This window comes from Magnolia sinica, chromosome 11, assembly GCF_029962835.1.
Source record: "Magnolia sinica isolate HGM2019 chromosome 11, MsV1, whole genome shotgun sequence".
In the NCBI taxonomy this organism is placed as follows: domain Eukaryota; kingdom Viridiplantae; phylum Streptophyta; class Magnoliopsida; order Magnoliales; family Magnoliaceae; genus Magnolia; species Magnolia sinica.
In genome coordinates this window covers 80,854,973-80,876,610 of record NC_080583.1, presented here as the reverse complement: position 1 = coordinate 80,876,610, position 21,638 = coordinate 80,854,973, and the positions used below count along the sequence as shown (strand labels likewise).

At 39.3% G+C, this 21,638-nt stretch overlaps 1 protein-coding gene across 1 annotated transcript; it reads left to right on the top strand.

The window, feature by feature from the left end:
* Nucleotides 1-7,718: 7,718 nt before the first annotated feature.
* On the top strand, nt 7,719-8,057 carry LOC131218200 (uncharacterized). The gene has a single exon (XM_058212881.1). It carries the CDS (start codon nt 7,719-7,721, stop codon nt 8,055-8,057), a length of 339 nt encoding a protein of 112 aa, XP_058068864.1.
* The last annotated feature ends 13,581 nt before the right edge of the window (nt 8,058-21,638 follow it).

The following is a 21,638-nucleotide window of genomic DNA, read 5'->3' as shown; positions in this document are numbered from 1 at the left end:
TTTGTTCATAAGGTCACAAATACCTAGATGAAGAGGAAAAATAAATATCATATTGATTCAAAAACTTTTGTAACCTTAAAAGGGTTTTAATAGTAAATGTTTAATCCTCTATTATGTTTTTTTAGTGCAGTCTCATTGATCTTTAGATCTATCTTATTTTTTGACCCAAGCCTTACGATGAGCTCACCAAATGGATGGATAGTTTAGATATAACACATACCTTATGATGGGACCCATAGAACTTGTTGACGTCTATACACTAGCTAAACCATAGAACTTGTTGACGTCTATACACCAGCTAAATAGTTGGTGTGTGGTACACCAGCCAATTCGATGTCCTGCGATGACGAAGATGAGCACCGACGCTCATCAAGCTCTAAATTGTACGATCGGTTAAAAGGAGATCAAAGTTATATGGGCTCCACAATGATGTATTTATTATATTCACACTGTTCATCCATTTTTTGAGATCATTTTAGATCATTAACCAAAAAATGAATCACATCAAAAGCTCAAATGGACCACACCAAAAATAGCAGCAGGGATAATAATTTTCACCGTTAAAAAATTCATAGGGCCCATTGTAATGTTTATTTTCCATCCAATATGTTTATAAGGTCACAAATACATGGATGAAGAGGAAAAACAAATTTCATATCGATCCGAAACTTCTGTAACCCCACTAAGGTTTTCAATGGTAGATGTTCAACCTCCCACTGCTTTTTGCAGTGTGGCCCACTTGATCTTTAGATCTGCCTTATCTTTCAGTTCAAGCCTTCAGACGAGCTTGCAGAATGGATGGACGGTTTGGATATATCACATACCATATGTGTGGTACATCAGCCAATCCGCTTCCATATCTGATTGGATCCCCCAGGGGAAACGGATCGGCTACTCCCTTGCCACGGGCAAATGGCTGATGGTTGGTGGTCTCTGGGCCCCACCATGATGTACATTTTTCATCCATGCCTTCCATATATTTTTCCAGATCATTTTATGACATGAGACCAAAAATGAGGTATATGCAGATCTCAACTGGACCACATTACAGGAAACAGTGTTGAATGAGTGTCGACCATTAGAAACCTTTTAGGGGCCATAAAAGTGTTGAATCAAGCTGATTTTTGTTTTTTCCCTTCATTTGGGCCTGAATGACCTAATCAACAGATTAGATGTCAAATAAACAGTAAATTGGGCCTTAGGAGAATTTTAATTGGAGATATCCAATCAATATTGTTTTCCTGAGATTTATATCCCTCTCATGTTTTGGAAGAAGCCCTAAATTGATATGTAAAAATGAATGAAACATATACATCATGGTGGGGCCCACAGAGCACCGACCACCAGCCACGGGGCTGGTGGCAGGCGGAGTAGCCCGTTTCCTCTCCCAGGATGGCACGTGGGGGCGGCCCTGAATAATTTCCACAGGGGTAGGTGGTATTCCACGTGGCAGATCTTTATGTTCAAGTTGAGCAAACAGTCGTCGACCGGGTGACTCGTTAGTCCAGTCCGACGTTGACATTGGAACAGCTCTCAAGGTCATGAGTCCTTTTGGAACTGACAATACATATTATACTCTGTCAACTTACTCAGCTTGATACACATGCACTCAGAAATCCCACATGTGATCTGCATCAACCCAAGATGAACCGACTAAATTGTTGCAGCTACTCTTACTAATTCACAGGATCGAAATCAGATTATTTGAATAATCATGACCACTGATTCGTGGACACTTGTTCGTGCAAAGAGAACGATTGGATGCTTTTCATTTCTAACCGTCCAATAAGTGTCCACCGATCAGATAATTCAGATAATTAAATAAATATTGTTTTTTTTTTCTTCTGTCCATGATACATCTGAGCTGGAACCATAATTTGGACAGTTTAATTTGAATTAATTATTTCCTATTTATATAATTTGAAGTAAATTTTAAGTGACTTTGTATCATCCATCATGCTGCCTGAGTATCCAAGCTTTTTATTTATTTATTTATATTTTTTGTGGATACCCGAGCCCTTGACTGGTTGTTGAAACTCCCGACCACCTTAACAAGAGTAAGGATCCCGAGTAGTCAAGCTTTTCTCTAATGGCCTGTTTAATTTTTGAAGGAAATGGTAATTATTGGGTGAATAAATAATAATTACTTACTAGAAAATTATGCTATCGTTTCCTATGCCTGCATTGATAGCTTAGCTTTTTGGCGTTAAATTTGACGATGACTGCCAAATGAATATAGGGCCCACAGTGATGTATGTGACGTATCAACACCGGTCATTCTATACATCAGTCTAATTTAGGCCATGAAACAAAAAATGAGGCAGATCCAAAGCTGCAGTGGACCACACTATAGAAAACATTGAAAATTGAATGCTTGCCGTATAAAAATTTATATAGCCCGTAGAAGTTTTGGCTGAGACTGATATTTATGTTTACCCCTTATTAATGTTTTTATGACCTCATGAACATGTTAGATGATATATAAACATTAATGTGGGCCGAATAAACAAATTAACTTTTAATAGCGGATGTTTAAGGCCATTGTTTCTTGTGATATAGGCTACTTGAGTATTGCATTTGTCTTAATTTTGGACTTAGGCCTTAAAATCTTCCGATACAATAGATGGACGGTGTGGATATGTCATGCACATCACAGTGGCGTCCACAAATGTGAGCCATCTTTTTCAAACCAATTTTCGAGAAGAAAATGCTCTTGAAAATTCAATAAGGAGAAAAGGTAATAATGACCTTTTTCAAAGGTATTTTTCTATTCCCTCAAAATCAAACAGGCCCCGAAAGGAAATCACGCATTCGTGCAAATAGGGCCCATTGCTTGGTGATCCAGACATTGATACGATGGGGTTGTCATGTATGGCTCAAGCACCCAAAATTAGAGCATCACACGTGTTCATCTGAGTCAGCTTGGCACTTCTCAGCTCCGCTTGACCGTAGCTAACCTCAGTTCAAACTCCACTTAGCTCAGTGCCTGATCCCATTTGTTCGGCTCAACTTTGTTCGGTTAACAACTCAAACCAATTCAAGCCTATGCAACATTTTATTAAACACCGATGATGTATCATAAATTTCTAATAGAATGCAAAACAGTCACAACACTTTATAAGTATTTTATTAAACATTTGACATGTAACATCAAAATCAAACAAAATCAAACACCTTACAAGCAACATAAAAAATAAACACTCAGCAAGTAACATCAAAATCAAACACTAGGCATATCTATTCTTTCGTCACCAGCACTTCGTTGAGTGATTTTATCAAACACCCAGCTAACAACATCCCCATCAAAATAACCAAGTCACTGATCTGATTCAATCCAAGTCATTTTGAGTTGAGGTTTGATCCCAATCCAGTCGAGCTCAGGTAAACTTAAACGCTCTAAACATAAGCTCAACTCACTTTGAATCCAACTTCGAGCCGATGCGTGTCGAGCTTTTTTGAGTCGGATCGAGCGAGGTGACGGAGCTAACACGACCCGTGTACAGCTCTATACCCAAAATAAAGAAAATTGGAATATCCTAGCTTTAGACTACCTGTTATTTTATTAGCTGAAAGGGAACTTGTTGCTGGTTATCTAGGATCCCTCCACGTGGGAGATTTTTGGATTGTGGGCCCTTAATAGTGGGCCCATAAATTCAACGGTTTAGATCAAAGAACAATGAGCATCAGTGGTACAAACTGAAGACCTGACAGGTGTGGTACAAACACTCTCGGAACATTTTGAGCCGCTCTTTTAATAACAACCACTACTTGGGAGGATCGTTAGCATCAGTCCCCTCAACTGTTTCTGGGTCTTTGCTCCTATTGTGCGTTTGTCACGTGATATTGCTTTATGAAAACTACCACCATGCTACACGTGGCACAAATATATACGAATCTAGGCCGTCCAAGTGTTGAAACCCATCGTGGACTTATGGATCGTTTGGACACGTGGACGTGTGAATGGGTAGATATATTAAAGAGGTGAAATACGGCAAGTATGCAGATTAACTATGGCATAGATAAATAAATTCTAAAATGTCAATGTGTTATCTGTTGAAATCTTATCCATATATGTGAATTCGTCCAATGAATCATGACATAAAGATTAAGTTTTAGAGTATCATGTCTCAGTTGATGAGTTAGGTTTTGTTGAGCCGCACATAAATGGAAAAAAAAGAAGTAAAAAATCAAGAAAAAAATATATTTCACTTTTGCTAACTTTTAATTGTATTTAGTTATATATCACATGTATTTAGAAAAAAATAAACATTTATATTAAAATCTCTTATTAATTTTTTGTATTGAAAAGCAAGAGAATGCAATTGGAGCAACTTCGCATGTGTGTGGGGGCGGCGGTCATTGTTGGGGCGAGGAATAGTGTAGCATGCTGTCTTTGATTGGATACTTTTATTTTCTCTGCATATGTTTTCCCGTACTCATATATACGAAAACAAAGAGCAGTCATGCACTTATGAAATAATTAATGAGACAATATGCGACAGCATATATTTATTATGCCACTTGTGGTGCACATTTGTTACACGTCATGTGTAGAGTCAACTTTAGAATGAATTAAACATGCAATAGAGAAATGAAATATTCAAACGATCACATAAGAAATAAAAGTTTTACGTGAAAAAACTACGACACTAGACAATAATAAATTCAACTATGAAAAGAAAGTTATAAAAGATGCATAACTTAAATATTCAAAAACCCTAATTTTCTCCCTTTAAAACCTTCTCAATCTCAAGCTGTCACGTTTTTAACCATTAGATATTACGGTATAATCCCGCATAAATACACATTATATAAATCAATTATATAATTAGAAACAAAACATTAACACACTTATGCAAAACCAAAACAGACCGTCGATTGAACCATTGATCGATCGATTCCGATGATGATTGGTAGGCCACTATAGTAAGTCATACTATGGGATAGTAATTGATATTGATGTTGTGTCCTGCTCTATTTGGCGTTTGGCCTGGTTTTCAATCTGGACATCATCATGGTCTGGCACACTTTGCATGGATAAGATATTCTACATGCTTGATGGATGTCCATCATTTTGGACCCTAGTTAAAAATGGGGTCTAATCGGGTTCGGGTTTGGTCCAACATCATATACTCGGCAACACAGATATCTTAAGTATATTAATTATACTAGCAACTGAAAAATATACGTTTAAAGCCCATGATTTCGGACTTGACTTGAATCCCACCAGACTACTACTTTAATCGAGTCCCAAAATGTAGACCCGAACCCAACCTGATTCCTAAACAATCCCTAGAAAATGAACCTGGCCCTATTAAAATTGAGTTTGGTTCATCAGTAACCTGGTCCCGGTTGACGGACCCATGCATGGTTGTGATCTACGAATGGATTCAATCACATATGTGCCACTTCCACACATGCATAAAATAAAAACAAGCCGTTTTTCATGTCTGGGTCTCAGCAAACTTTACTCAGTTTCTAATATAATTATTAATATATGATGTAGGGAATTAGGGACGTGAGGTCGAACTCCGTCTTCCTCTCCTTAGAACATCTTTGGACTCCTCACATATATAGATGTCTCCAATCTATGAGCAAAATAAGAAAATAAAATAATTTTTAGAAATTCGTAATAAATTGATTGATAATTGTCTAATGGGTATGTGTCCCTGTTACACCATTAATATAGAAAAAAATAAAATAAAATTCGTAATTATTAAAAATACCAAAAAACTTTAATAAATATTTTAGTTCCAATAAAACTCTTTTAAAACCTAATATCTAAAAAAAAAAAATTCAAGTAAACTTTTACTAGAAGTGTCCTAACATAATTACAAATTATTTTTAAAAAAGAAGAAAATTTAAAATTCTAAAAATAAGAAAATATTTAAAAAAATTGAAAATATTAAAAATAGTAATTTTTCTCTAAAAATTCATTTTTGAGTCAAAAAGGCATGTTTTCTGACGAAACAGACATATGTGACCTACCTTATGGATCAGTTCACCTCGGATGACTCATTTCAATAAAGATGGATAGGTTGTGCATTCATAACGATACTCGGATCAAAAGTTATGGCTAATTTATGATTCACCTTTTTTTTGTCCAACCATACTTAGAAATGTACTTGTGCCACGTCCTACGGCAATATATTTAGAATATATATGTGGATAAGTCTATGGTGATGTACCCGGCCTGAACCCAGTTAGAACATATTTTTAACTAGGTAGAATATGTTATCCATGCAAAGGTGCGCCAGACCATGATGATGACCTGATTGAAAACCAGGCCAAACCACAAATAGAGCAGGACACAACATCAATATCAATGATTATCCGATAGTATGACTTACTGGTGTGGCCCACCAAATGAGTGGACGGCCCAACTTTCATCCCAGGTGATCAATGACAACTGCATCGCAGCATCCTCTTTTGCAGAATGATGTTCGGTTTTGGGAGATCCTTGTCTGAGGACTGTTGCAGAAAGTTCTTTGTACTTGGAAGCTACATGGGACCCACCATGATGTTTGTAAGAAATCCACTCCGTCTATCCTCTTTGCCAACTCATTGTAAGGACAAGGGGTAAACAAGTAGGCGCATCCAAGCTCAAGTGAGCCACACGAGAGGAAAATTTGGGGAAAGGAATGCCTACCGTTGAAACTTTTCTAGGGTCCACCTTGATGTTTATCTTCCATCCAAACCATTCATAAGGTCATTCCCACTTGGATGAACTGAAAACACAAAAAGCGTAGCCTCATACAAAACTCCTATGGCCCTATTGAATATTTGTGGTTGATCAATTTTCAGTTTTTCCTCTGGTGTGGCCCACTTGAGGTTTGGATCCTCTTTATTTTTCGTTTAATACCCTAAAAATGAGCTGGAAAAATGGATGGACAGGGTGGATTTCTCACCAACATCATGGTGGGCCCCATGTAGCTTCTAAGTGCAGGAACTTCCAAGGAATCCGCCTCCGTTGTCTCAATGGACAACTTTATTATAAAAATTGCCGTGTCCAAAAGCCGTAAAAGCCTTTTTATAAGGATATCTTGTCTTAAGTGAGTTGTCAGTGCATCTAACGGACCGTTGTAGCAAAGGCTGAAAATCACCCTCATTGAATGATTTAAATTACAAGATTCTACCCTTTGGATTTAGACAGTTAAATATTTTTACGAGCTCTTATGGGTTTGTTGAAAATTATACCCTATTTTTAACTATTATTTGAAAATCTAATTAGAAAGGATATGTGTGATAATAAGAAACAGATAGACTATGTTAAAGGTTTTTAAAATACTTTAAGTGCTTTTAAAGTAATTACAACCCTCAAATGATAAGGTAATGAGTAAGGGTGCACATCGAACCCGTAGAACTGGACCGGAACCGTTGGATCGGTCTGCTTTGGTCCGGTTCTAGACAACACCGTTTCGGTTCCCGTTCCAAAATCTTGAGAATCATTGGATACGGATCGGTTCCGGTTTAGGTCCCTGTAGAACCGTAAACCGAATCGTTGATCCGAACCGTGACCAGAATTGTGGATCCGAACCTTAACTTTAAAACCAAAAAAAAAAAAAAAAAACCCTAAATATCTAAACTCTCTAGCCTGACTGCTGCCGCCCTTGCCCTGCCCCTACCCTCTCTCTCGCCGACTGCCGCCCCTATATCCTAGGCACAACACGGTTAACTATGTTATATCAAGACCCTTGATTTATCTGCTCTTCTAAATAATGCTTGTTACGGAATTCAATTCATTCACGGTTGAAGATAAGCCGGGAGAGCAATGGATTCGATTGAGAGGTAAACACGGTGAGAAGGAAGAGATCAAAGTTGAAGTTACGATGTTTGATGGCTCTGTTCCTGCTGCGAGATTGGGTATTGATGGCAACAGTGATGATGTTAAGCTGCACATCAGCTTGATTGTTGATGTCTTAAAGGGGGAGAATTGCGACAATGTCTTGGAATTCATTTGCTCGACGTGGTCTGATAGCTTGGAGATTCAGAAGGTTTTCATGCTTAAACGTGATCAGATGGTGGCAAAGCCTTACATCGGACCCAATTTTAAGTAAGGTTTCTTTCTGGTATTATTGGTTGATATGTGAAAAAAAGACACAGAATGAGGCTTGCCACAATAGCCACTGCACAAATGGCTAATGCCTGCTGATTGTTGCCATCTATCTAACGGGCCACAAAGTCTAATAAATGGATTCTGCCTTCTAATATTAACTGTTAGCCTTTTTCTTCTTCTTTTTCTTCTTCTTCTACTTTTTAAAACTGTTTGTATGGAGGCCATTGATCAGACTGGGTTCTTTAATGGTCGTGATTTTTGGGTCTTGGCCCATCCTTGTTGGAGCCCACTTGTTTAAAGGTTCTGATCATTTTACTTGGCCATATGTGCGGTGGGAATTGTAGAAAACCATTTAAGGTAGCCTCACAACTGGGCTGGATTTTTAAAAGCCCAAAACCATGGAATCGATCCGAAACTGAACCGTTTTTCATGGTTCGGTTCCAGGGTGCTAATGGTCTGGCTCCGGTTCCAAAAATTGTAGAACCGTTAGGAACGGTTCGGTTCCGGTTTCACTCCAGAACCGGACCGAACCGACCTGTGTGCACTAGTAATGAGTATCTAGAAGGTATTCAAGAGCAAATTAAGCGGCCGAGAATCATTTAGGAGGATGCTGAGAGGTGTCCAAAAACAAACCAAGCAATCAAGAGGTGTATGAAAGTTGAAAGAATGGTCTAGAGGCATTCGGAAATAGAAAGAACGACCAAAAAGTGTACGGAAGCAGAAAGAACGGCCGAGAAAAGAAAAATCGTTAAAAAGAAGAAACATAACAAAAGAAGAGTATAAAAAAAAAGACTTTTTAGCTATTATAACCATTGTAGTAATGGAAGAAGGATAATAATAGTAATTCTTAACTATAATCTTTAGTTATAATCTAAATTTATGCTCATACGCTGTATTTGTCACTTATCCAATATCACACAATTCTTTTAATATACGCATTCTTGTAGTCTCTCCTGGTAACCGATTGTGGCTTTTTTCATTTTGTTTGATTACATTGGTATTTTGAAAGTCTTTTATTGTGGAAGGCATAAAGTAACACATCTTTAGAGGAAGAATCCCACCCTCCAATTATTGACTGATAACTATAAAAATTTGCAAGTGATTGAGTAAGCGACCAATCTTTTTAGAATATGGTTATATATGTTTATAATAGACATATCTGCTAATTTTGGTGCTTAGGGTCGAAGTTGATCGGTTTGGATCGAGTCACTTTATCGATTCTGGCATGCCTGCGCATATTACATGTGATAGAAAGCAAACCGAAGTGCCAATATTTTTTGTACGCCCGATGAGAGTCAAAACTACTTAACTGTCATCATTTTTCATTTTGCATTGATCTTACAAAAAGAACAATTTTCGCATACAAGTATACTTTCTGGTATAGTAATTTCTCATAATCATAAGCCGAATGGGTGATCATAATACTTCAACAGCCGCTACTAATATTGTGGTAGGCAACGAACCTCCTGCTCACGATGGGGAGTTGTAAGTTCAACAAGTACCTGAACAAGAAAATCTACATCGAATTAAATACCCTTTCTATTAAACCTAGATATGGCATCCTCATCTCACGTTGAGCCTCCTGTGATTTTATCGACTGAAATGCTCGACATGTAAAGAGGAATTCAACATATCGCTAAACAGTCACGAGTTCAGGCTGAGTCTTTAGGCAGATGGATGGCCAATAATACTAAAAACATGAATATGATGATGATTTTTTTCTGAAAGAACACTTGTTGCACCTCAGCAACATGTCGATACTAGTTTTGTTGGAAATATGGTATCGACACCACCGATACAAGCTGTGGCGCTAACACCACAACCGATACCATGGATACCTATTTTGCAGCGGAATACGCCTCTTCCAGTACATGAAGTGTAGAATCTTCTGCCACCTGCTGAGTTTAAGCAACCGGAATGGGAGGCCAGGAATGTTGTTCTTGAAGGAGGAAACTAGGGTATACTTGGGGGCAGCCCTTTCTTGGAAATTCATTGTATTATAAAAGACAAAACTAGGTAGGCTTTGAACCATCTCCAATGGTTGAATCTCACCGTTTAAATTGTGAGTAAATTATTCAAATGGTCTAGGAAGTGGTAGGCCAAGTTCTTAGCCATATTACTACCTCAGTCAATCATATGCTCTATTTAGAATAGATTGACCAATAGTCTTTATTATTATAGTCGAATTTGTCGTTTTTTGATCAAGATGGTCAAGTTCGACCAAGATGGCCAAATTTATTGTCTTTCGATCAAGATAGTTAAGTACGACCAAGGTTGTTAGATTTGTCATTTGTTAATTAAGATGATCGAGTTCAACTAAGATAACCGAATTTGCTATCTATCAATCAAGACAACCAAGTACAACCAAAATGGTCTTATTTCTTGTTTCTCAAACAAGATTGTCTGCTTCGATCAAGACAACCAAACTAGTCGTCTCTCGATCAAGATGATTGAGTTTAACCAGGATGACCAAATTTGCTATTTTTCGACTGAGATGATCGAATTTGACTAAGATAGTTGAATTTGCTATTTTTGGACTACGACAGTCGAGTTTGACCAAGATGCTTGAATTTGATATTTTTTGACCGAAATGGCTAAATTCAATCAAATGGGAAAAATTGATATTTTTACCCGGTCGAGCAGTCACATTTTTTGCGTTAAACATCGAATCAACATTGGTTTCACCTGTACCAAAGGTGAAACGACGTGGGGGGCAATGATGTACCATATTTCTGATCGTTTTTGAAAAACACAATTGAAAAGGACATGTATTATAATATGAAAATTAAAGATATAACATGCTAAAGATATTTAAGGATACTTGAAGTGCTTTTTACGTAATCATAGCTGGCAGGATGATAAGACAAAGAATAGTTTGGAGGTATTTAAAAGTAAACCAAGTGGATGTGAGACATCCAGAAAGCAACCGAGAGGTGTCCAAAAGCAGACTAAGCAGGTACGAAAGAGTGGCCAGGAGCAGTACGAAAGCAGAGTAAATGACTGAGAAATGGAACAAAGCTTGACCAAATGAAGAGGAACCGTTGAAAAGAAGAAACGTACTAAAAGAAGGATTTAGAGAAAAGTTTTTCGGCTACTGTAACCATTGTAGTAATAAGGTTTTCGGCTACTGTAACCATTGTAGTAATAGAAGAAGGATTTGGAAGAACAAGATGCAACAAAACTTTATAAATAGCAGGTGAAATCATCCAATACAATAACCCAAGTCTCACACCAATCAAACCAAATAAATGTACTAATTTACTTAGCTTATCGTAGTGGTAGCGGTAATCAAGTAGCACTAATTCATAGTTATAATGTTTAGTTGTAATAAAAATATACGCTTATACATTGGATTCGTCTTTTATTCAATATCACAGGGTTTTTTCAAGGGATGCATTCTTGCAGTTGTTCCTAATGACTGATTGTTAGTTTTTCCTTTTTTTTGATTGCATTGGTATTATGAAAGTCTTCTTTTGTAGAAGGCATAAAACAACTCATATTTGGAGGAAAAATCTCACCCTCTAATTATCTCCTGATCATTATGAAATTCTTGAGTAGGCGACTGATCTTCGTATCAAACGCATCTGCTTATTTTGATGCTTGGGGACGAAGTTGATCAATTTGGAGAGTGCGCTTCATCAATTCTGGCACGCCATGCACATTGCACGTGCCATAAAACAAACCCAAGTGCCTACAACGATGAGTTAGAGAACTAGAGTTTTTCCTCTCCCCTCTTATCTATTTTATTAAAAATAACACGAAGTTATTTGGTATAGTCTGCGGTACCATGCACTAGGGTGGACTACTCATCCTAAGTTCTAATTGCATGGGACCCATCATGGATTGCATTTAGGTAAATATCAGTTTGATTGGATGACATTAACCGTTGGATTCATGGACTGACAAGAGTGTATAAAAGAAGGCCAACTTGTGAATGGATGGGATCGTGCAGTGGCTTGTGCGATATGGGCTGGACCTAATGGACGGTCCAGATCTATTGATCGGATCTCCATGTAAACTTGTGTAACTAAAATTTCTGTAGTTTATATTGCTCAGTACATCTGGGGCCATGGTTTAGTGATCATTACTTCGATTGTTGTGGATGGTCCACTAACCAAAAGTCCCAGGATATGAAGAATCCTGACCGTTAAATGTATGATAACAATAGACATTTAAGAAAGAGAGAGCTGCAGCTGTTCTCAAAAAAGGGCAAGATTTCTACGATAGCCCACCACCATGTTGAAGATCATGGAACTCATCCTTCTCACATGCAACGCTGATGAATGGATATCCATACCATCCAAAATGTGTGGCCCACCCTGGCAGATCATATCTCTAAAATGTCACCCACCAAGCTGATTCAGCCAAGATAACATCGATTCATTAGTAATATAAATGCATGGACCATCCATAATCAAGGCCATCACATCAACGGTTTCGATCTAATATATTCTTGAACCATGGGCCTACTGTGGTCCTATGATCGATGCGTCTACCCACATGGTCCAAACATGTGATTGGCTCGATAACAACAAATTTCTAATATATTTATTAAAAAAGTGTTATGTTTATTTATTTATATTTTGCATAGATTCCAATATACCAATTAATTTTATAAAAGAATGTGTAACATTTCAATATTATAGATAATTTTAATAAGATTCTTGAGTTTTGCTAAACTCACACGTGTATACAATACACATTTACACCACACGTGCCATTGTATCATGTGAGGTTTGATAATCCACTCATCAAAAGGGCACCACTACCCTAGCCCAAGAAATGGGCTGCTCCACTGGTCCGGTGACGCAGGGGAGGACGTGAGGTCGAGCACCGTCTTCCTCAAGAGGATAACTATTCCGAATCCACGGAACTTCTCTGGACTCCTCACAGAGACTTCTCGAATCCACGAGGAAAGAAAGAAGAAAATAGAAATAAATTCTAATAAATTCAAAATTGATTAATGAATGAGTAAAAATGAGTTCACAACCCTTTAAATAGGGGTACCAAGCAATGGGAAAGAAATCAGAATCAGTCTGACGGATGAAGAGTTATAGATGGTCATGATGTCTATTAGTGCGCAAGGTCATGATGTCTACTAGTGTGTAAGGTTTTCGGCCAAAAATAGTAAGTGTCCTATTTGGCTTCACCAAAACGTTCTCCTAATTATTCTAAGCTCTTTTCACGTTGGGCGCAACTCCTAAAGCCCGACGGATGAAGAGTTATAATCAAACTAAAACTTACTATTTATAGTAAAAATGAACTTAAAACAGGGAAACGACCGTCGATCAAGGGGTTTTTCGCAATTCTGGGCTGCGTAACCTAGCATAGCTGGGTTGGTTGGCTAAAGTAGCTTGTCCACCCCAAAATCATATATTTTACGTCAGATAACTCATTCCGGATTGCGAGATACGCCCGATCTAAGGTCCGATGGTCCGAATCACTTCTGTCGTCGACCGGGCCTTTTCGGATCCATTTTAGCCATGAAACTGTCCGTGACCTGTGTACATCAGTCCCCTCCACTTCAAAAGAACTCGTTCTCAAGTTTTCATCCTGCGCTGGTTAATGATACTCGGTCAGATCTGCGACGTTGAAAGTCCGTGAGATTGCCATGTCATCTGAAAGATCAACAACATAAGCGTTGTCATTGATCTTTTGGATGATTGGTACCGGTTCAATCTTTTTATTCTTCAACTTGTTGTACGTTTCGGTCGGAAATCGTTCTTTGCGCAGATGGACCATTACTTGGTCGCCCACCTCGAATACTTTTTGTCGCCGATGCTTGTCCGCTTGCTCCTTGTACTTTTCGTTCGAGGCATATAGCTTGGTTTGTACCTCCACATGAATGCCCATGATCTTGTCAGCTATATGTTCCGCTGTAATGCTCATGCCTGGGAGCTTGGGCAGAGGGACCAAGTCTAGTGTGTGGCGAGGTACTCGTCCATAGATAACCTGGAACAGGGATTTCCCTGTCGAGCGGTTCACTATATTGTTGAATGCAAACTCCGCTTGAGACAAGGCCAAATCCCACTGCTTTGGTTTTTCTCCTGAAATACATTGAAGGAGGTTTCCCAACGTGCGATTCACAACCTCAGTTTGACCATCAGTCTGTGGGTGGTAGGCGCTGCTGAACTGAAGTTGTGTATCAAATCGAGTCCACAAAGTCCGCCAAAAGTGGCTTATGAACTTCGTATCACAGTCAGAAATAATAGTCTTGGGAATCCCGTGTAGCCGCACAATTTCTCTGAAGAATAGATTCACCATGTGTGTTGCATCGGGAGTCTTCTTGCATGGAATAAATTGCGCCATCTTAGAGAAATGATCTACTACCACTAACACTGAGTCCATAGATAAATCCTTCCAAGGGCCGTCAGGCACTGGTAATGGAGTGTAGAGGCCCGTATTATGAGATTGCCCCTTAGAGGTTTGATAAATATAACAACATTGGACTGTCTTTCCCACATCATGTACCAATTGCGGCCAGTAATACCGTTCTTCCACGAGAGTTCGCGTCTTGTCTCGCCTAAGGTGTCCACTGAGGCCACCTCAATGTAGCTCTTGGATTATCTGTTCCCTTAGCGAACTGTTTGGGATGCACAGTCGATTTTCCTTGAAAAGGAACCTGTCTTGCATATGTAAGTCACCGGGGTGACCTTTTTGGCATCTAACCCATGCGTCCTTGAAGTCGTCGTCATCGGCATATATGTCTTTGAGGCGCTCGAACCCGACAACTTCATTGCTCATAGTGACTAATAAAGTTGCACGGCGACTCAGTGCATCAGCTACTTTGTTCTGTTATCTTGACTTATGTTTTAGTACGAACATGAATTCTTGCAAAACAAGATCCATCTAGCATGCACACGGTTAATGTTAGCTTGACTATTAATGAATTTGAGAGCTTGATGGTCCGTGTAAAGTATGAATTCCCTTTGAATCAAATAATGTCGCCAGTGCCTGGACCACCACGTATAACTCGATCTCATATGTAGACCACTTCTTGCGTGTATCGCTAAGTTTCTCGCTGTAGAAGGCTACCGGCCTACCTTCTTGAGACAAAACTCCCCCAATTTTGACATATGAGGCATCACATTCGACTTCAAATAGTTTGTCAAAGTTGGGAAGTACAAGAACCGGGGTCGTGGATAATCTGCGCTTGATTTCGGCAAAGCTCCTGTCGGATTCGTCGGTCCACCGAAACTATCCTTTCTTCATGCAATTTGTGATTGGTGACACAATGGTACTGAAATTTTTCACAAACCGACGATAGAATGTCGCCAGTCCATGAAAACTTCGCACTTCGTGAATATTTGTAGGAACCGGTCATTCTCTGATTGCCTTCACCTTTTCCTCATCCACCCGAATGCCCGTAGATGTTACGACAAAACCCAGGAACAATAGGCTATCAGTCATGAAGCTACACTTTTTTAAATTGAGGTACAGTTTATTTTTAGTGAGCACTTAAAAGACCTTCTTGAGGTGTTCCATATGGGTAGTTTCATCTTGACTGTATATCAAAATATCATCGAAGTAAACCAGAACGAACCGCCCAATGAAAGGTTTCAGAACTTGGTTCATCAATCTCATAAATGTGCTAGGCGCATTCAAAAGACCGAAGGACATGACCATCCATTCGTATAATCCTTCCTTGGTCTTAAAGGCCGTTTTCCACTCATCACCCGACCGTATTCGAATCTGATAGTAGCCGCTCTTTAGGTCGAATTTAGAGAATATTTTTGCACCCTCTAGCATATCCAGCATATCGTCCAACCGTGGTATATGAAACTTGTATTTTATGGTGATTTTGTTGATGGCTCGGCTGTCGACACACATGCGCCAACTCTCATCTTTCTTTGGAGTTAATAGAGCTGGTACAACACATGGACTCATGCTTTCTCGAATAAGACCCTTACGGATCAACTCCTCTACTTGTCCCTGTAGAATCTCGCACTCATTCGGACTCATTCGATAATGAGGACGATTAGGTAAACTGGACCCAGGGACAAAGTTGATATGGTGTTGGATATCCCGCATGGGGGTAACCCATCGGGAAGGTCATCGGGTAAGATTTCTTTGAATTCATGTAGTAGGGGCCTTAATCTTTCAGGAATGATGGTAGGTTCGAGTTCTTCCCCTTTTACAATTAATGCATAAGTCTATCTTGTTTCTTTGGACTCTTCCATGAAGTCCCGTATGATTAAGAGAAAATGGCTCTCCACTTTAGAAGTTTCAGGCGGTCCCTCTGGATCCATAGGGGCTAATATGGTCTTCCGACCGTTCTTGACGAAGAAATATATGTTATCTCACCCTTTATGAGTGGCGTCACGGTCAGATTGTCAGGGCCGACCGAGTAGTATGTGACATGCTTCCATGTCAACCACATCGCATACTACTTCATCCTTATAATGTTTACCAATTGAAAAGGATATGGTGCACCGTTCAGTTACCTTTGTTTCGCTGACCTTCTTGATCCAACTGATTGTATATGGAGAGGGATGACGCTCCATTTTCAATTGTAATTTTTCCACCATGACCTTGGAGACGATGTTCTCGCTGCTCCCACTGTCAATGATCACGTCATAAATCTTTCGATTCACCGTATATCTAGTGCGGAAGATGTTATGCCGCTGTGAAAGCACTTTTTTTCTTGGCGCATATAATAGTCGCCTCATGACGAGTGACTCGCTGTGGTCTTGCTAAACCCAACCTAAATCATCTGTCTCGTCCTTGGTGGTATGCTCCTGTTCTTCAATATCTGGATCTTCATAAGCATTATCAGCACTACCATCATTGATGGTGAGGTTTGCCACTTTTCGCTAGGGACAAGTATTTGATAGGTGGCCCGGTTGGCCACAATGATAGCAGTTATCAGGCCTTGGCCGAGCATAGGGGTTCGGGATTCTACTTGGACTAGCAGCAGTCGATAAGCCCCTTTGGGGTCTAGCTTGCCCGCTTCCCTGATCTCGGTTCTCAAATGTAGGAGGTTGAGTGCGTGCACCTACGAGCTCCTTCCCCTTAGGCTGTGCAGTTTCCTGGGGCAGACCTGCCACAGGGATCCTTGCAGTAGGATAGGTCCGTGTATTAGGACGTTCAAGTTGCACTTTTGCCCGAGTAGCCAACTTGATCGCATCATTCATCGTCCAGACGGATTGCATCTGGACTCGATCTTGGATAGCCATACGTAATCCACCGTTGAATCGGGCGACTTGCTGCGATTCAATCTCGACCAAATCGTTACGCGCCGCTAGGCGGTAAAATTCTTCTGCGTATTCTCTCACCGACTGACTACCCTGTCGACAATTTTGGTATTGTTGGAATAATACTTGATCGTAATCGCTAGGGAGGAATCAAGTACGTAGTAGCTGCTTCATCCGCTGCCAGGTGCGGATTGGTGCTTTCGTCTGTCTGGTTCACGCGAGTTACAGTTGTTCCCACCAAGCTGAAGCTCCTCCTTTCAACTTGTAGGCCATAAGCTTGACCTTCTTTGCTTCAAGGATGTCCATTAGTCGAAAAATCGCTCAACTTTAGAAAGCCAATCGAGGAAATCCTCAATGTGTAGCTGGCCATTGAAGCTAGAAATATCAACCCTCATCTTGAATTCTCGATCTATTTGATCTACTCGATCACCGCCATGTCTGGGGTGTTGGAAGATTATGTCGTCGATTTTCTCTTCATTGGAGCCCCCTTCCTCAGGAATGGCCCTTGGATGCAGTGCCAGTACTACCTGCGATCAGGGCGATTAATTGAGGGTGTAGGATTATCACAAGGAACACGGAGTTGCCTTAGGTTTTTCGCCAAGAGACCCGCTATGCGGTCAATGGAAGCCTGCAGCCCTTGTATGGCTTGCTGATTCTCTCATTGCACTACTTCGAAAGCTGCCGCCGTTAAAGGTAAATTTCCTGGAGCACCGCCCATGTGATTGTTGCCCGACCCATCATTAGAAGCCATCAATTCGAGGAGAAACCTCGCTCTGATACCAAATTGACGCAGGGGAGGACGTGAGGTCAAGCACCATCTTCCTCAAGAGGATAACTATTCCGAATCCACGGAACTTCTCTGGACTCCTCACAGAGACTTCTCGAATCCACGAGGAAAGAAAGCAGAAAATAGAAATAAATTCTAATAAATTCAAAATTGATTAATGAATGAGTAAAAACGAGTTCACAACCCTTTAAATAGGGGTACCAAGCAATGGGAAAGAAATCAGAATCAAACTACAACTAAAACTCCTAAAATTCGCGACTTACTATAAATAGTTTAACTTATTATTTATAGACGATCGTGATGTCTACTAGTGCGCAAGGTTTTCGGCCAAAAATAGTAAGTGTCCTATTTGGCTTCACCAAACCATTCTCCTAATTATTCTAAGCTCTTTTCACGTTGGGCACAACTCCTAAAGCCCGATGGATGAAGAGTTATAATCAAACTAAAACTTACTATTTATAGTAAAAATGAACTTAAAACAGGGAAACGACCGTCGATCAAGGGATTTTTCGCAATTTCGGGCTGCGTAACCCAGCATAGCTGGGTTGGTTGGCTAAAGTAGCTCGTTTTACCCCAAAATCATATATTTTACGTTAGATAACTCATTCCGGATTGCGAGATACGTCCGATCTAAGGTCCAATGGTCCGGATCACTTCTGTCGTCGACCGGGCCTTTTCTTATCCATTTTGGCCATGACACTGTCCGCGACCCGCTCTACATCATCCAGTGGGCCAAAGTTTTCTAACACATCTTCTTTTTTCAAAAATGAAAGCTTTCCTGATGAGTGGACTGGATTTACTTTTAGGGAAACATCTATATGGTTGGACCGGATATTAATTTTGAAACGCGCGATGCATTATGCTGGCACATGTGTGGTATGTATATTAGTTGTATTGTATTTCAAATGGGTCAATAAAAAAGCACCATATACGCATGTAAGACATAGACTTACCGTGAATAAGTAAAATTTTCAAACATAAAATGACTATTTTCTATACGAATTTCATGCCCACACAAGCACACATGATACTTTTTCATTAGCGAGCTCCTTGCAGAGAAGAATTGCCATCCAATAAACCTGAAAAGAATGATATGACACATCATGTTACATGTGATAGGGTGGGCCACCAACCATCATATCCCATGTCATATCTTAAAACCTGAAAAGGGGAAAAGATATGGGAAAAATAACAAAGTGACTTTTGCATGCCACTTGTCCTTCATTGATTGGTGGCTTATCCTATTACACTACATCATGTTGTTATCATTTTCATAAATGACAACAATGAAAAGTCTTACTTGCAATAGTTTGTTGGAAAAGAGATGATGCAAATAATGCGAATCCAATCATCTAATGGGGCCACACCATGGAAATCAAGGATACCAGCTCGAAAAACCTCCAAATTCACATGGCGATGACATGTGCATTGATTGAATTAAATTACGGATTGGATGTCAGACACACATCATGGTGGATTCAAACGCAATTGGTTGCATACAATTGTAGACACTCCACTCAAAACATGAATAAAGTAATATTTGAGTTTCAACTTGGCTTTGATAAAATTATCTTTATTAATTTATGAATCATAAAAATTCAAACATGTCAAATGAAGAGCATTTTCGATATGTCGTGGAAACAATTGATATGCCAGATTTGCAAATCGGAACCCGACCGATTCAATCCTCACTAAATTGATCAGAACCTATAAAAGCATTGTTCACGTATTTCTATGATAAAACTACTTCAGGCCAATCCACAAATATAGTTAAGTCACGGGTGTCAATATCAACTATCTGGATAACCATGTCTAATTGAATATCCTTATGATAGAAATTGCTGCGTTAAAAAAGTCATTGAAGTTTTTTTGATAAAGATATCCTTGTCTTAAGTGAGTTTTTTTTTTTTAAAAAAAAGCCGACACTTAGCAAAGGCTAAAAAATACATTGATTGATAAATTAAACATTTTAGCTGATAAGTTAGAAATTAGGAATCTAGGGTTTTTAGCTCTCCTTTCTTATCTTTAATATTAAAACTAATACAAAATTATTTGGTAGTCCACGGTACCAAGCACCACGGTGCACTACTCATCCTAACATTAGGGTTGTACATGAGCCAAGCTAGCTTAAAAAGCTCGCTTGGCTTGGCTCAATCTAGTTTGGCTTGACTCGGCTTGAATGACGAATCGAGGTGAGCCAAGCTTCATATAACTCAGCTTCAAACATAGTGGAGTTTGAATCTTGACTCGAACTTAACTCAACTCAAATATATATATATATATATATATATATATATATATATATATATATATATATATATATATATATATATATATATATATATATATATTAAAAAAAGAAGTTAAAACTTAAACCCTATTCTATCCGTCCGTCCATTTCTTATCCTTTCTCTTTCTTACCCAACCCACTAGGCCCAAGCTTCTCTCTCTCTCTCTCTCTCTCTCTCTCTCTCTCTCTCTCTTCCCCATTTGACCGAGCTCGACTCAATGTCTGCCTAACTTGTCTCAGCCGTACAGCCTGCACTCGGCCACTCTGCTAAGCTCTCTCTATCTCTCTCTTTCAGCACCAATAACAAGGTACATTTATGGCTCTGTCTAATATATACACACACACACACACACATATTATGAATTGAATATTTGATTTGGAGGTTAAGTCAAGTGCAGGTTGGGTCAGGTTGGGAGTAGACTCAACTCGAGGTAAACTCACATCAACTCGATCCACTAACTTACCTCGAGCTCGACTCGAAAGGTTTGACAAACAAGCCAAGCTCCAAAGGTAAGCGGGATGCCGAGCTCAAACTCGAGGAGAGCAAGGATGAGTCAAGCCAAGCTTGGCCCACCTCGGCTCCACTTGGCTGGATTTGCAACCCTACCTAACAGTAACAAAGAATAACAGTTTTTGGGAAAGTGCTCTGGTACTATTAGTTGTATGGGACGCATCAGGTATTGCATACAGATAAAGAGCTAATCACTTTGATTAGATCATGTTAACGTTGCATCCATGCACGGATGAGAGTATAAAAACGATGGCCAACTTGTGGATGGATGGGATCGTACAGTGGCTTGTATAAAATGGGCTGGACCTAATGGACAGTCCCGATCTATTGATTAGAACTTGTAAACTTGTGTAACTAGAATTGTGAAGATCATGGGACTCATCCTTCTCCAATGCAACGCTGATGAATGGATATCCATACCATCCAAAATGTGTGGCCCATCACGGCCAGATCGACTGAAATATAAATGCATGGGCCATCCACATTCAAGGCCATCACATCAACGGTGTTTAATATATTTTTGAACCATGGGCCCCACTAGGGTCCTATATATGATACGTCCACCCACATGTTCCAAACGTGTGAATGGCTCATAATGACAAGTTGTTAATATATTTATTAAAAAAATACAAGTTGTTAATATATTTATTAAAAAATATTATTTTATTTACTTATATTTTTTATACATTCCAATGCAAACGAATTTACAAAGAAATGGTTCACATTTCCAATACAAACGAAATTTATAAAGAAATGTGTAACGTTCCATTGCAGATAATTTTAATGAGATTTGTGAGTTT